The sequence below is a fragment of the Muntiacus reevesi genome, chromosome 14, assembly GCF_963930625.1.
Source record: "Muntiacus reevesi chromosome 14, mMunRee1.1, whole genome shotgun sequence".
NCBI lineage: Eukaryota > Metazoa > Chordata > Mammalia > Artiodactyla > Cervidae > Muntiacus > Muntiacus reevesi.
The window spans coordinates 53,826,024-53,843,004 of record NC_089262.1 but is presented as its reverse complement, the minus strand read 5'-3'; the positions used below and the strand labels follow the sequence as shown (position 1 = coordinate 53,843,004).

At 36.6% G+C, this 16,981-nt stretch overlaps 1 protein-coding gene across 1 annotated transcript in view; it reads right to left on the bottom strand.

Annotated features, from left to right (window-relative positions):
- Positions 1-16,981, bottom strand: part of CWC27 (CWC27 spliceosome associated cyclophilin) — a 223,739-nt gene that overhangs the window by 185,516 nt on the left and 21,242 nt on the right. The window contains exons 4-7 of the mRNA XM_065905603.1: positions 14,798-14,941; positions 12,965-13,063; positions 12,226-12,329; positions 9,915-9,984 (exon numbers count right to left, since the gene is read on the bottom strand). Of these exons, the coding sequence (XP_065761675.1) occupies positions 9,915-9,984; positions 12,226-12,329; positions 12,965-13,063; positions 14,798-14,941 (417 nt within the window). The remainder of the gene's footprint in view (positions 1-9,914; positions 9,985-12,225; positions 12,330-12,964; positions 13,064-14,797; positions 14,942-16,981) is intronic.

The following is a 16,981-nucleotide window of genomic DNA, read 5'->3' as shown; positions in this document are numbered from 1 at the left end:
TACAGGCAGTCTCCAGCAACTGGAAAAATAAGGGAATGGATTCTCTTCAGCTGCCAAAAGGCAGGCAGTCCTGCCAGTACCTCATTATCTAGGCCAGTGAAGCCTGTTCAGGATTTCTGGCCTCCAGAACTATAAGATACTAAATTTATTTTGCTTTGAATCAGTAAGTTTATGGTAGTTTGCTACAGCAGAAATACAAAGTTATTACAAATACATCAACATTTTAAAAAAGTGAAATATAAACAATTAGGAAAATAAGTAAATTAAAGTTTAATACAATTTAATGGGAAAAAAAAAACATTTTATAAAATAGACTGGGGAACTCTCTGCTGATCCAATGGTTAGGACTCCACATTTCAACCACTGAGAGCAGGGAGGGGCTCAATCCCTGGTCAGGGAACTAAGATCCCACAAGCTATGTGATAAAAAAAAAACAAACATTTCCAACAGTCTCTGTACAAAACTCTCCAGGCCATGCCTAACCCACCTGGAAACTATAATCTCATAGGATAAATGAGAATAAGACAAAAACATTGTCACTTTATTCTCAAAAGTGATATATTTATCAATATACGTTTTTCCAGGTAAGAAAAAAGCTTTTTTTATAAATTTGGGTTTGAAATTAAAATGTTAACATATCTTGCAGTAAGAAAAATACTGTGTATCAATATGAATTTGGCAGAATTTAGTAACTATTTTCAAATTTAGCTATTAAGATTTTTTTTTTTACTAGACCTACCATTTAACTTGCCTGGAGAAAACTACTCATCTGATTAGAAAAACATTTTATGACATTCTTGTTTAAGTTATACACAACAATTCAGGAGTAAACTTTAAACCAACATGGACATTTGAATGAAACTATTATTTAATAAAGAAATATAAAGGAGAGTATCTTCTAGATAAAAACCATTCAAATATTTGAAGCCTAGGCTCACATTTTCAGTTAGATTTTATTTCACCAATGTATATCCAGTTCCTCAAGCATTCCCCAAGGAGCATGTTTTTGGCATCATGCCCATCCTCCTCATGACCCTCCCTCCCTCTGGATACATCTAGTTTGTCAGTATCCTTCTTAAAGGTGTTCAGAACTGAACAAAATGCTGCAAATGCAATCCCCTAAAATGCAAAGAATGTTAAATTCCTTATTCCAGAGACCTTACTCTTAATAATTCAATAAGGCTTACAGGCTATTAAGTCATACCTATTTAGCTGATTTCATTAAACTAAAGCACAGAATATACATGTACTCCTATTACATTTCAACTTACTAGTTCAAATAATTAGGCACAGGTTGACAACAAAGCACTCTTTGGGCAGAAGTATTCAATCAGCTCTAAATCCATCTGACTGTACTATCTCCTAGATCACATTTCCTCATGTTGTCCACAAGCATATCATGAGAAACTCTGACAATGTGCTTTCCTGAACTCAAGATACGTTGTTATGGCATCCTCCTATCATACAATCCTATCAAAAAGGAAATGAAGTCAGTCTGGCAAGTCACTTAACCAGAGTCTCAGTTTCTTCATCTATAAAGAAAGGAAGTTGGACTAGATCCCTTTGAGCTATAAAATTCTATTATTCTAAAAGAGATTTTATCAGGTAGTAGAAAGATACTGAAATAAATAATGAAAGAAAGCTAACCCTTGGGAGAGAGGCACCTTCTCATGAATATCCAGTGGGGTGAAGCAGTGTCTGTAATCCCACACTGATAATCCATAAACCAGAGGGGACTCTATCTTATTTCTCCTTTCACATAAAGTAAAGCCTCAATTCAGACTTCACCAATTATTAACTTGTGATGTTGGGTTCTGGGATAAAGATTAACACTGTGGAGTCACTGAAAGAAAGAAACTTGATAAGCAAATGAAGAATGAAGCAATTATTTTCAAGCCCTCTAGAAATACTTAATTTCATGCAACCACTGAAACTGCAAATTGCTCTTAGTCATTGTAAAAGACACTGACTTGACTTTGGCTCTAGTTATCGACATTTAAAAACAGTAAGGCTAAATTTTTAAAAATATATCATTTGGTCACAGTTTTCCAAAATTCAGGCTAGCCTTCCCTTTCCTGACCCAAGTTTCATTGTACCCAAAAGGCAAAATGTATTTGAAGGGTGAAGAACAGTACAAAAGCAAAATAAACAAAATATATTTCTATTTCTGTTCTCCCTAGAATTTATCTCATGTTCTCTACAGAAATTTCCTTTTCTTTAAGCCAGTAAATGTCAACAATTTTTGGTGTTGTTGCTCTCTTTTCTCAAGCTAAACTTACCCATGATTCCGTAATATGAATAAGACAAAACAGCTAAATTCTGTATGCCAAAAGATTCTGCTCGTTGTTTCAAGACCCACTCACATATGGAGAAGGAGTCCTTGGTGGGTCACAATGTACAGGTGTATATCCATGCTCTCCCAGGCTGCTCAAGCTACTATCAAGGACCCTGTGGGAGTGCTTAGGAAGGGCCCTGGGCCAACCGTGCTGCGCTCATGACCTCCTACCTCAGGAAGCTGGACTGTTGGTGAAGTTTCTCAGCAGCCCTCTAGACTACCTGAGTGCAGGGCAGCAGCTTCTGCATGATAATCATGATCATATTAGTGACTGATGTTCTTTGGCTTTTTGAGAATAAAAGACAACTTCTAGAGTACGTTGTTTAAGACATTTGATTTTCAAAACTACTTTTCAATTGCATGACCTATCAAAGCAAGGATTATCTGTATCCTTATTTCACAGCTCTAAATGGTATCTATTATTTCCATGCTACAAAGAGAAAAACGGAGGCTCAGAGAGACTTCAGTTATCCATAGTCACAGATGATCTGTAAAAATGAAGTGCCAATATGAGTTTGTATGATCCCAAATCTATACTATTCCTACTGCAACACACGGCCACTCAAAGATGACACAAAGTTTACTGTGAAGGAGCTCAGAGCCTAGGAACCTACAAAATTAATAAGGCAGAAATAAAAGGGTATAATGTTTGAATAGTATACAAGAATACAGTCATACATTTCTTGCATAATAAAGCAAAAAGAATGGGTTTAAAAGGAAAATGCAAGAATCACAAGGTAGAAAGTAGATCAGAAAAAGAAAAGATTAAGAAAAACTGGGAAAGACATTTAGAAAATACAGTATTCTACATGTTGAAGATAAATATGGCTTTGACATTGAGAAGTGGAATAAGCTACTACCATGCAGAGGAAAAAAAACATGAACAAAGACACATAAAGGAAAATACAAGGCATATATATATAGAACAGCAAATAGTTCAGATCTGCTAACACAGTGTTTCCTACATTTTCCAGGTAAGATTTTTAGTGAATTCCTTAAAAATATAGATTCCCAGGTTTCTCCCCTAGAGATTTTCAATCAGTACATCTGAGATGGATATAGGAATTTAATTTAAGTACTGTAAGTGACTTTTTATTAGTGAGGAAGTTTAAGAAGCATTACCCTAAAGGACAGAGTTGGTAAAGAGGAGTCATGAAAGCAGAATCTTGAAATAATAGGCCAAGGAACTTGGTCTTATTTTTATAGTCAACAAAGAACAGCTATAGCATCTTTATCAGGTTTCAGGAAGACTATTCCGATAGCAATGAGTGGAAGGGGAAAAAACAGAAGGGAGATGGGAGATCAGTCTGCAGACTAGGGCAGTGGCACAGCCTAGAGATAAGGAAGGCTGGAATAGAGGAGTAGTAAAATAAATTAAAAATAAATTTGAGATACGCCACAGATGAAAAATTGGTGGACCTAATGCAACTAACTGGTTGTGCAAGGGAAAAAAATAAGAAAAACATCAGCATTAAATCTAAAATTCTTCTTTAGGGGACACTGATACCAAGGAATTAGAAAAAGAATTCACAGAACAGGGAGAAGTTTGGGAAGAAAAGATAATGAATGAAGCCTTGGCTAGGGCTTGGGTAACTAGTGAGAAATTCTAATACAGAGATGTCTAGTAGGCAGCTGGAGAAAAATAAGTCAGTCTAGAGATACAGATTTGAGAGTCAGAAACGAACAGTTGATAACTTTATCACAGAGCACCCTCAATTAAAAAGTCAGACGAGAGAAACGTGATGGCACAATACTAGTTATACTACTTATTTGATAATGGACTGTGGGCTGCAATGTTCTTGGCAAGAAGGAAAGATTTTAACTGGTCTTTCTACTGTTTAAAGTGTTTTACACATTTAAGAGAAAACTTAAAAAGCAAGCTACAAATATCCACAGTGGATTCTTTCACATTTCAACCTTTAGCAAACACAAATTGCTTTTGGAGTGGCCAGTTCACTATATTCAGTAGAAGTTAAAACATGTAATTTTTTTTTTAAACTTTGTGCCAAAAGTAAGCAGCAGGAGGAAGATAAGTTTTCAACATTTAAGACATGTTGTTACCAACAGAAAAAATTCAAACTAATTTCCAAGTCAATCTCCGTAATTGTGCACAAATCTTATTTTAGACCAGAAGTTTAATTCAACAAAAAGACTGACAGAAAAATTCCTTTTGATTACCTGCTCTTGCTCTACATGACTGCTAAACTAGTACCACCTAGGACCCTGCGGAAGTTAGGGAAGAGCAGTGGGCTGACTGCACTGAGCCAGCTGTTCCCAACCCCAGGATGCTGTGCTATCAGACATTTTTGCCAGCCATTTAGAAGGAAGCAGCTTTTGCAGTATTCAAACTCACATTGGATACTTTAATAGCGACAGAAATCTCAAGTCAAAATTCTGATTCCGTGACTCTTAATTAGACAAGCAACTTAATATCTCGGTATTGATTTTGCCATTTGAAAACAGGAATAAAATCCATATGACATTATTGTTATAAAGATTACATAAAATACATAGCACAGATAAGAAAAGAAATCATTACAATGAAGGATAATAAGTGCTTCGATGGCTCAGCTTTGGGAGGGAGGTAGAGGCAGTGAGAAGTTAATAATGAAACTAAATGTTACAAAGGAAAAATAAAAATTAGCCAAATAAAGAAGAGCACACACTCCAAGCAAAAGAAAAAACAAGGTTGGGAGGATGCTGCAGAAGGCATGGATATACAATGAAACTTCACATCTTCAGAAAACATCAATGAAAGGGAATCGTGGCAATTCTCAGATCTAACATTCATGATTTTTTCCATTTACAAATATACCTACAGGATCACGACATATACTGAATCTTTCATTTTGATTACGGACAAAAATGAATCATGAATAATATAAGACTAGTACACTGACATCTAAAGATGACTTCTGAGATACTGGGGTGACAGAGTCAGTCAGTTCAGTTCTGCTCAGTCGCTCAGTCGTGTCGTACTCTTTGCAACCCCATGGACTGCAGCACGCCAGGCCTCCCTGTCTGTCACCAACTCCCGGGGTTTACTCAAACTCATGTCCATGTCCATAGCATCATGTCGGTGATGCTATCCAACCATCTTATCCTCTGTCATCCCCTTCTCCTCCAGCCTTCAATCTTTCCCAGCATCAGGGTCTTTTCCAGTGAGTCAGTTCTTCACATCAGGTGGCCAAAGTATTGGAGTTTCAGCTTCAACGTCAGTCCTTCCAATCAACACTCAGGACTGATTTCCTTTAGGATGGACTGTTTGGATCTCCTTGCAATCCAAGGGACTCTCAAGAGTCTTCTCCAAAACCAAAGTTCAAAAGCATAAATTATTCGATGTTCAGCTTTCTTTATAGTCCAACTCTCACATCCATACATGACTACTGGAAAGACCATAGCCTTGACTAGACAGACCTGTGTTGGCAAAGTAATGTTTCTGTTTTTTAATATGCTGTCTAGGTTGGTCAAAATTTTTCTTCCAAGGAGCAAGCGTCTTTTAATTTCATGGCAACAGTCACCATCTGCAGGGATTTTGGAGCCCAGAAAAATAAAGTCTGACACTGTTTCCACTACTTTCCCATCTATTTGCCATGAAGTGATGGAACCAGATGCCATGATCTTAGTTTTCTGAATGTTGAGCTTCAAGCCAAATTTTTCACTCTCCTCTTGCATTGTCACCAAGAGCTCTTTAGTTCTTCTTTGCTTTCTGCCATAAGGGTGGTGTCATCTGAATATCTAAGGTTATTGATATTTCTCCCGGAAATCTTGACTCCAGCTTGTGCTTCATCCAGCCCAGCACTCTTCTTTACTCTGCATGTAAGTTAAATAAGCAGGGTGACAATATACAGCCTGGAGGTTCTCCTTTCCCAATCTGGAACCAGTCTGTTGTTCCAAGGCAAGTTCTAACTGTTGCTTCCTGACCTGCATACAGATTTCTCAGGAAGCAGGTCAGGTGGTCTGGTATTCCCATCTCTTAAAGAATTTTCCACAATTTATTGTGATTCACACAGTCAAAGGCTTTGGCATAGTCAATAAAGCAGAAATAGATGTTTTTCTGAAACTCTCTTGCATGTTTGATGATCCAGCAGATGTTGGCAATTTGATCTCTGGTCCCTCTGCCTTTTCTAAATTGAGCTTGAATATCTGAAAGTTTATGGTTCATGTACTGTTGAAGCCTGGCTTGGAAAATTTTGAGCATTCCTTTGCTAGCATGCGAGATGAGTGCAATTGTGTGGTAGTTTGAACATTATTTGGCACTGCCTTTCTTTAGGACTGGAATGAAAACTGACCTTTTCCAGTCCTGTGGCCACTGCTGAGTTTTCCAAATTTGCTGGCATATTGAGTGCAGCACTTTCACAGCATCATCCTTTAGGATTTTAAATAGCTCAACTGGAATTCCATCACCTCCACTAGTTTTGTTCGGAGTGATGTTTCCTAAGGCCCACTTGACTTCACATTCCAGGATGTCTGGCTCTAGGTGAGTGATCATACCATCCTGGCTCATTAAGATCTTTTTCATATTGTTCTTCTGTGTATTCTTGCCACCTCTTCTTAATATCTTCTGCTTCTGTTAGGTCCATACAAATTCTGTCCTTTATTGTGCCCATCTTTGCATGAAATGTTCTCTTGGTATCTCTAATTTTCTTGAAGAGATCTCTAGTCTTTCTTTCCCACTCTAATGTTTTCCTCTATTTCTCTGCATTGATCACGAGGAAGGCTTTCTAAACTCTCCTTGCTCTTCTTTGGAACTCTGCATTTTCAAATGGGTATATCTTTCCTTTTCTCCTTTGCCTTTCGCTTCTCTTCTTTTCACAGCTATTTATAAGGCCTTCTCAGACAACTATTTTGCCTTATTGCATTTCTTTTTCTTGGGGATGGTCTTGATCCCTGCTTCCTGTACAATGTCACAAACCTCCATCCATAGTTCTTCAGGCACTCTGTCTATCAGATCTAATCCCTTGAATCTATTTCTCACTTTCACTGTATAATTCTAAGGGATTTTATTTAGGTCATACCTGAATGGTCTACTGGTTTTCCCTACTTTCTTCAATTTCAGTCTGAATTTGGCAATAAGGAGTTCATGACCTGAGCCATAGTCAGCTCTTGGTCTTGTTTTTGCTGACTGTATAGAGTTTCTCCATCTTTGGCTGCAAAGAATAAACTCAGTCTGATTTCGGTATTCACCATCTGGTGATGTCCATGTGTAGCCTTCTCTTGTGTTGTTGGAAGAGGGTCTTTGCTATGACCAGTGCATTCTCTTGGCAAAACTCTATTAGCCTTTGTCCTACTTCATTCTGTACTCCAAGGCCAAATTTGCCTGTTACTCCAGGTATTTCTTGACTTCCTACTTTTGCATTCCAGTCCCTTATAATGAAAAGGACATCTTTTTTGGGTGTTAGTTCTAGAAGGTCTTGTAGGTCTTCACAGAACTGCTCAACTTCAGCTTCTTCAGCATTACTGGTCGGGACATAGACTTGAATTACTGTTATGTTGAATGGTTTGCCTTGGGAACAAAAGGAGATCATTGTATCATTTTTAACACTGCATCCAACTACATTTCAGACTCTTTAGTTGACTATGATGGCTACTCCGTTTATTCTAAGGGATTCTTTCCCACAGTAGTAGATACAATGGTCATCTGAGTTAAATTCACCCATTCGGGTCCAATTTAGTTCGGTGATTCCTAAAATGTCGATGTTCACTCTTTCCATCTCCTGTCTGACAACTTTCAATTTGCCTTGATTCATGGACGTAACATTCCAGGTTCCTATGCAATATTGCTCTTTACAGTATAGGACTTTTCTTCCATCACCAGTAACATCCACAACTGGGTCTTGTTGTTGCTTTGGCTTTGTCTCTTCATTCTTTCTGGAGTTACTTCTCCACTCTTCCCCAGTAGCATATTGGGCACCTACCAACCTGGGGAGTTCATCTTTCAGTGTCCTATCTTTTTGCCTTTTCATATTGTTCATGGGGTTCTCAAGGAAAGAATACTGAAGTGGTTTGCTTTCCCTTTTCCTGTGGAGCACATTTTGTCAGAACTCTCCACCATGACCCGTCCGTCTTGGGTGGCCCTACATAGCATGGCTCATAGTTTCACTGAGTTAGACAAGGTTGTGGTCCATGGGATCAGATTGGTTAGTGTTCTGTGATTGTTGTTTTCAGTCTATCTGCCCTCTGATGGAGAAGGATAAGAGGGTACAGAAGCTTCCTGATGGGAGATGTTACAGAGTAGTTGGTGATATTGATAAGAAATAGGAAAAGGAAGTTATCATGTGAAAATGAATTTAGTTTTGATATCTAAAAATAGTGATGTTTCCTAAAGGCAACACAGAATGAGGGATAAGAGCCCAGGGGAAATATTCAGCTTTGTCTCCTATAGTTCAGAATGTTATTAACATTATACAGGTGGTAACTGAATCTATGGTATCAAGTAGATAAATCAAAGATGCTGAAGACAGTAAAAGAAAAAAAAATTATGACTAAATTCCTACTTACACATGTCCCTTTTATTTTTTTTTTTTACACATGTCCATTTTAATTCAGTGTTAATGCAAGAGGTGTAAGTAAAGTGCTCACTGTATGCCCAACAATAGCTTACCAAACCAGGCTCAGTGATGAGGGAAGCATGTAGATAAAGAAGTAAAGACAAGGGTAAAAATAAGGTGCTTTTAAGTTGATGCTATTGTCAGTGTCAGTAAGAAACAGGTGACTGTGTTAAGTGAGAAAGGCGGTACTCGGTTATGGAGTTTTAATTACATACTACAAAAAAGACTGAATCTTATCCTTTAGGTCTCAGTGTTCACTAACTGTCCTGAATGGACAAGATGAAAATCTAGGAGAGTAAAAATCCTTGAAGATGATTTTCTTGGAGCATATTTTTCAGAATTGCTGCTTTAAACAATGGTACGGCACTGTAGGTGTTTCAGCAGTGAGTACCATGATGAAAGGGATATTGAGGAAAACCATATAAAGGCCTATGGGAAGCATTGGTGGGGTAAAGGCCAGGAAGCAATGTATAACCCTGAGATGTGGATTTTATAGAGAAAGATGCAGGTTCAGCTCCCAGCTCTAGCAACTTACTAGGTATGTGACTTTGAGCAAATTACAACCGATTAGTACTTAATTTACTCATAGGTAAAATGGAAATAATAATACCTACCTTACAGGGCTGTGATGAGAATTAATGAAAAGAATAAATATATATAAATTATATTAAAATGAATATAAGAGCTTTGGTCTGTCACTGTTTATTACAGTAATATTAGTAACAAACCATCTAGTAGTCCAATTAAACCAACAGCAATTAAAATCTGAATCGCGAAATTAAGTCATTCTTTAACCCCAGTTTGTAACTGATTTTAAAAATGCCAGATTAAAAAACATATTTCAAATCATTTCAGAAGTTGCAAACATTACTGACCACACAAATCATTTTATGAATCAGTTCAATGAACATTTAAAATTTGCTGTAAAACACGCTGTCCTATATATAGCTGAAGATACAAAAATGAGTGAGAATATAGACCCTAATCTCTTTTACAATTCTGAACAAAGGGCAAATTAAGAGTTTTACCTGACTAACTCGATTCACTTCCTCCTCTTCTTCCTCAGCTTCCTCTCCAAATGAAAGTAAACTAAAATTTCTATTCAAAAAGAAAGAAAAAAGAATGAAATAAAATTAGAAAGAAAAAGTTAAAAGTTATAAATATCCTATATTCAAAGCAATAGAACACAATTTACTAGAAGAAACACATTCTCTCAATAGACAATAATTACTTAGTATCCAGGGGAAATATAATAAGAATATATATTTTCAGCATAACATTAAATGTTTGGTTCCAGATGTTTTATATATTGTTGATGTTGTTCAGTTGCAAAGTCATGTGCTAACCCATGGACTGCAGTATACCAGGCCTCCCTGTCCTTCACTAACTTCTGGAGTTTGCCCAAATTCATGTCTATTGAGTTGGTGATGCTATGTAACCATCTCATCCTCTGCTGCCCCCTTCTCCTCTTGCTTCAATCTTTCCCATATTTCACATATTAAACTAAACTAATGACCAAAAATCTATCCTGAAAACTACCATTAAATGCACTAACTCAAGCATGACAGAAATAATTAAAGCTCTTTGTGGGTTTCCCAGGTGGCACACACAGTCAAGAACCTGCATGCCAGTGCAGCAGACATCAGAACCTCAGGCTCTATCCCCAGGTCTGAAGATCCCCTGGAGGAGGGCACAGAGACACATTCCAGTATTTTTGCCTGGACAGTCTCCATGGACAGAGGAGCCTGGTGGACTAGGGTCCATAGTGTCGCGAAGAGTTGGATACGATTGAGCAACTCAGCACAGCACAGCATATTGTCAAAGCTAGTTAGCAAAATAAGGATTGCTAAAAAACTAATAAACGTATAGCTCTGAGAGTACTATAAATGGGAAGCAATTTATCTAGTGTCTGCCAAAATAATTTCAATATTTTAAAATTAGTAAGTTACACAAAATTATGGGGGGGGGGCGAAGCAACAAACTTAGCTAAGCAAACAGTCCACAGGAATAAAAAACTAACTTTGTCTTTTTTGACCCTTCAGATTAATACATCACAAGGAAGATAAATAGTAAGTTATTAAAACTCCTCTGAAATACTGGAAAAACAAAAGATCTGGCAATAAAAGAGGAATTTTCATTTCAAAACTTGCTTAGATATAATCAGTAACTATCACATCACCCCTAACATATTTGTTATGAATTAAAAACAAAAACAAAATATCCAACTTTTGGTTTTGCTGTCAAGATAAATCAGTGATGAAATATTATATCTGAATATAGTGACACTGACTTTTAACCCGGATATAAATTAGTCAAAATAAATTAATACAAAATAAAAAGAAATCAAATAAATATATAGTTGTGTAAGAAGTTATTTTGCCACAAGATATCAACTGCCTATTAAAGAGTCTGGCTCATATTTGACAGTTTATAACAGCAACTTAACTTACATTATAGGATATCAAAGAAAGGAGATGAATATGTATTGAAAACCTACACTATTGGGTGTTTTCAAATTCCCCTTCTCATTTAATCTTTGTAATAAGCAGATCCTGTACTATAAATGTCCATTTTATAAGATGGGGAAACTGAAGCTCAAAGATCAGTAGACTTTGCTTCCTATAACTGCAGTAGGCAGGGTTTTAAAGTTGTCTGAATCTAACACTTATATAAGTACAACAAAATCCCTAATATGGATGCTACAGTTTAGTAAAAGAGAAAGTTGAAATCTAACTCTCTGATACCTATTTTAATAAAACAAACAAAATTAATAATGTAAAGAATATTACTCACAAAAATACTGAAGATATTTCTGTTATTAGAAAACTATCCTCAGGAATTAACCCAGAATACAGAAAGAACTTTATGTGTAAATATATTTATAATAAGGTTATTTTAATAGCATCAAAAAAAGGAGTGAGACAGTTAAATAATATTAACCATGTAGTCATTATATCCTTCATACTATACTTTCTAACTTCTTTATCCTGAGCATGTATTATTGGAAAAACAAGTAAACAAACAAACAAAAGTTTCAACAATTCATTTTATAAATAATTCTTGTGGTGGTCATAAATATTTACCTATTTATTAACAGATCACATCAGACATCTCAGACAATACTATTTTAGCTTAAGGTTTTAAGTTATACACTGTATTTGAATATAAGAAATGTACATCTAGAAAAAGAAACACACACAGATAATTTAAGCGTATATCCCAGTCCAAACCAGCCTCCCCCTAATTGCTAAACAATTATTACAGAAAGAAACAAAGTGAAATAAATAAATCAGTGTTTGCTTTCCAAGTTGAGGAAAAAAATCTTTCTACTCTGATTACTTTGTGCCTTTGGGTTTCAATTTCTTCACTTCCTCCTCTGGTTTTTCTTTTTTTGGCTTTTTTATTTCTCTTGGAATGATGTCATCAAAAGGATTAAATAAAACCTATGAAAAGACATATTTTGAAAATATTACTCAATTTTGTTTTAATTTCACAAAAAGTTAAAACCGATATTTAATTATGGTGCCATTAGTGTCTATAATTTCTCCTCATAGAACCAGTAGAACGATAGATACACTTCCACTTACATGGCCTCATTGGATTCTCCCAGTAATCCAATGTGCTATTAAGGAAAACATGTTTTATACTTATTTTACAAAAGGGAAAGACATTCAAGAAAACAATATATTAGTTAGAGAGACAAACTCAGGTATTTTTTTTTTTTAACTCGGGTATTCTGACTCCAAATCAAATGTTCTCAGGCCCTTGTTTTCTCAATGAAGGATCACTCTTAAATTACCTAAGACAACACTTCACTGGGCTAAATAAACCTAATTCATCCAGCTTTGCATTATGGAGTTTTTCATTCATTGGATTATCAGCTTAAGTTTCATCCTCAAATCCAAAATCTTCCATTAAAAAAAATTCTTCATCAGAAATTATAACTAAATTACAGAGCTAAAATCCAAGTTGAAAAGTTAATTTAGTATAAAGCCTTCATCTGATAACTGAACACAAATATTCAATTTCTTTTAAGTGATAATTAAAGTAATATATCTCATAATAATCATGCTCATACCTCACAACTTCTTATTTTATGTGGATTTCGTGGTCTTTCTTCATCATCAATGTCTACTTCTGTCAGGCGGAGCATGTTATATACTGTATCCCCTGTAACCTATCAAATAAAAAAGGAAATTTAATTGAAAATCATAAAATTCATTCTTCGAAATCAGGGAGGACTTTTGAAAATATTTTAAAAATAATTAAAAAGGCATTTCATATTGTTATATAAGATTATACACATTAAACAGTGCAAATAAAGCAACATAATCCTAAGGGGAAAAGGTTTGATGAACTTTAATTCCTCAATAAGATTTTTGGGAAATTTCCAATATATACCTAATGTCAGTTTTTATTGAAAAGTAACTTCCTTCTGAATGACTATGTTTTGTTCAAACATTATAAACAAATTTAGACTTTAGAAGAGGGCAGAACAAGCAAATAATAAAAACAATGTGGTAAGTGCTTTGAAGACATTATCATGTTTAATCCACAAAACATCCTAAAAGTAGGTACTAAAAATGTAGGTACTAAAAATCTTTCTTTTTTAGATAAGAAAATTGAGGCTGAAAGAAGTTGTAGATCCGACAGTGACTGCCTTTCTGACTTCTAACTACTATGCTATACTTTGCCTTTACTGTGTGAGTTATATAATATCTGTTGTAAACAATGGTGCAGGACAACCTAAATATCATTTTATTAAACACTTTTTGTTTTTTTAAATAACAGGGAGGAAAATCCATGAATGTCAGACAACCTGTCTTGGAGTGGCTCAAAAGTATTAAACACCAATACTGCATTGCATGTTTTTGGCATGACTTCTTTCAATTCAGAAGGCACTGGAAACCTACTCCAGTACTCTTGCCTGGAAAATCCCATTGATGGAGGAGCCTGGTAGGCTGCAGTCCATGGGGTGGCAAAGAGTCGGACATGACTGAGCGACTGAGCAACTTCACTTTCACTTTTCACTTTCATGCATTGGAGAAGGAAATGGCAACCCACTCCAGTGTTCTTGCCTGGAGAATTCCAGGGACGGTCCAGGAGCCTGGTGCGCTGCCATCTAGGGGTCGCACAGAGTCGGACACGACTGAAGCGACTTAGCAGCAGCAGCAGCAGCAGCCTTTCATTCAATATTTAAAAATCCAGAATAATACCAGTTTTCCAGTTGTTCTGTTTGTTTTATCCTTTTCATCAGCACAAAATCCAGTTTTGTCTGGGATATGGGGAAACCATTCTAATTGAACCAGCAGAGGGAGCTGATACACTAGTGATGTCTAACATGCCTAACACTTAAGGCATCTGAGAACATATTCATGAAAAGGGAGAAGCATGAGGAAAAAAAAAAAAAAAACCCTTCAGAATCCCTTTAAAAGAAAACTACTGAAAATTCTATGTAAGTGACAATCTCTGATATGCTGTTAAATGTCAGCAGGATTAAATAGGTACTATCCAAAGTAATATTTCAGGTAAGCAGTTTAAATGTTAACACAACTTCCACTTTAAACTGAAGGGAATTCATTATTAACAAAATAAATTTTAAACTACTAAATGTTACTACCTAAATGTCTTTCTAAAAACATTAAAACGTATCAGCTGAGCAACACAGTGGTTAATAATGATTAAAACAATTTCAGAAAAAATAAAAATTTTAAGTTAAAAATCAATGACTTGCCTGAAACACACACAGAAAAATTCAGGTGGTCCCTCACAGTGCATTATAACAGGAATACGAACATTTCACCATTTTTAGAAATAATAAATAAATATCCTAGGGAGTATTTTTATGAAGGCAGTTCTTAGGTAAGTTGATCACATACATCACAGAAGCCTAAGATAACTGGATACAAACCTTCCCAAAGATGGTGTGCTTATTGTTAAGTTCATCAGCTCGACCCAGGGTAAAGAAAAACTGGCTGCCATTATCATGAGGGCCAGCATTTGCCATGGCAACCAGTCCTCTCCGATTAAAACGCAACCGTGAGTGGAATTCATCCTGAAGCATTAAAAAAAAAAAAAGATTTAGTGAATGTCCTCATGTCCTCAGTTATTAGGCCCTTCATATTTCAGCTAACCAAAAAGTCCCACACAACTTCTACTGATTTTCACATGTAGTCAAATTCAATATCTACAGTATCTTCAATCTACTAATCTTGAATTTACTCACCTGTGTCTTCTAAATATACTCAAACACAAATTTTTTGTGGGAAGTTGCCTACTTCCACTGAGGAAGGGTACTCAAGGGGAATGGATTTCTGAGACATTTCCCTATTCTTCTCATCCCTCAAAGTCATCTAGGCTTTCAGTTCAGTTCAGTTCAGTCACTCAGTCATGTCCAACTCTTCACAATCTCATGAACCGCAGCACACCAGGCCTCCCTGTCCAACACCAACTCCCAGAGTTCACCCAAACCCATGTCCATTTCCATTGAGTCAGTGATGCCATCCAACCATCTCATCCTCTGTCGTCCCCTTCTCCTCCTGCCCTCAATCTTTCCCAGCATCAGGGTCTTTTCAAATGAGACAGCTCTTCGCATCAGGTGGCCAAAGTACTGGAGTTTCAGCTTCAACATCAGTCCTTCCAATGAACACCCAGGACTGATTTCCTTTAGGATGGACTGATTGGATCTCCTTGCAGTCCAAGGGACTCTTCAAGAGTCTTCTCCAACACCACAGTTCAAAAGCATCAATTCCTCTGTGCTCACCAGTCCAACTCTCACATCCATACATGACCAATGGAAAAACCATAGCCTTGACCAGATGGACCTTTGTTGAGAAAGTAATGTCTCTGCTTTTTAATATGCTGTCTAGGTTGGTCATAACTTTCCTTCCAAGCTTTCAGAACCGTCTATTTCTTTTTTATCCAGGATAACTACTTTTGAGTCATTATAGAGGCTTCAGTGGGTTTCCCTTGTGACTCAGTTGGTAAAGAATCTGCCTGCAATGCAGAAGACCCCAGTTCAATTCTTGGGTTGGGAAGATCCACTGGAGAAGGGAAAGGCTATCCACTCCATATTCTGGCCTGGAGAATCCCATGGACTGTATAGTCTATAGGGTCACAAAGAGTCAGACATGACTGAGTGACTTTCACTTTCACTTTAAAAATTAAGCCACATTATTAAATCTGAATTAATTATTAGATTAGCCTCCAACTAATAAAAAAAATTAAAAAAAATAATTATTAGGGCTTCCCTTGTGGCTTAGCTGGTAAAATATTCGCCTGCAATGCAGGAGACCTGGCTTTGATCCTTGGGTTGTGAAGATCCCCTGGAGAAGGGAACAGCCACCCACTCCAGTATTCTGGCCTGGAGAATTCCATAGACTGTACGGTCCATGGGGTTGCAAAGAGTCGGACATGACTGTGCAACTTTCACTTCACTGCAGAAGCTTCAACTATCCTCTTCTTGATCCTTTTCTGAATGTCATGAAACAACTGTTTTCTTATTTTTTTTTAATTCAAGGAAGCTACTGTGATTGTGTTAGGTGCTTTACTATGTTTTTTAAATTTTTAAGTTGAAATTTCTTTGAAATGGCACTGGTTCCATTTGCCAGTTTTCAAAAAAGCAGGAGCAAGCCATTCTAAGGTGGTTTTCTTGCTAGGGTAGGGCTACCTAACATTTATACCAGTCTCTTAGTTAAGAGAAGACCTGATACTAGACTCACTATAATATGGACATGTTTTATAATCAATGCTTTTCAAAAAGAAAGTTCTTTTCCTTTAGTAAATTCTTCTCAAGAGATCTAAACTCAAAAGATCATAACTCTATACACTGTATTAAAAATGACCTAACTGAAAATTTTACCAGGCTTCCCTGGTGGCTCAGTGGTAAAGAATCCACCTGCCAATGAAGGAGACATAGGCTTGATCCCCGGTCCTGGGAAATTCCACATGTCATGTAGCAACTAAGCTGGTAGGCCACAACTCTTGCGCCTGCACTCTGGAACCTGGCTATTCCAACTACTGAGCACACGGACTGCAAGGAAGGTAGCCCCCGCTCACCACAACTAGAGAAAAGCCCATGCAGCAGCAAAGACCC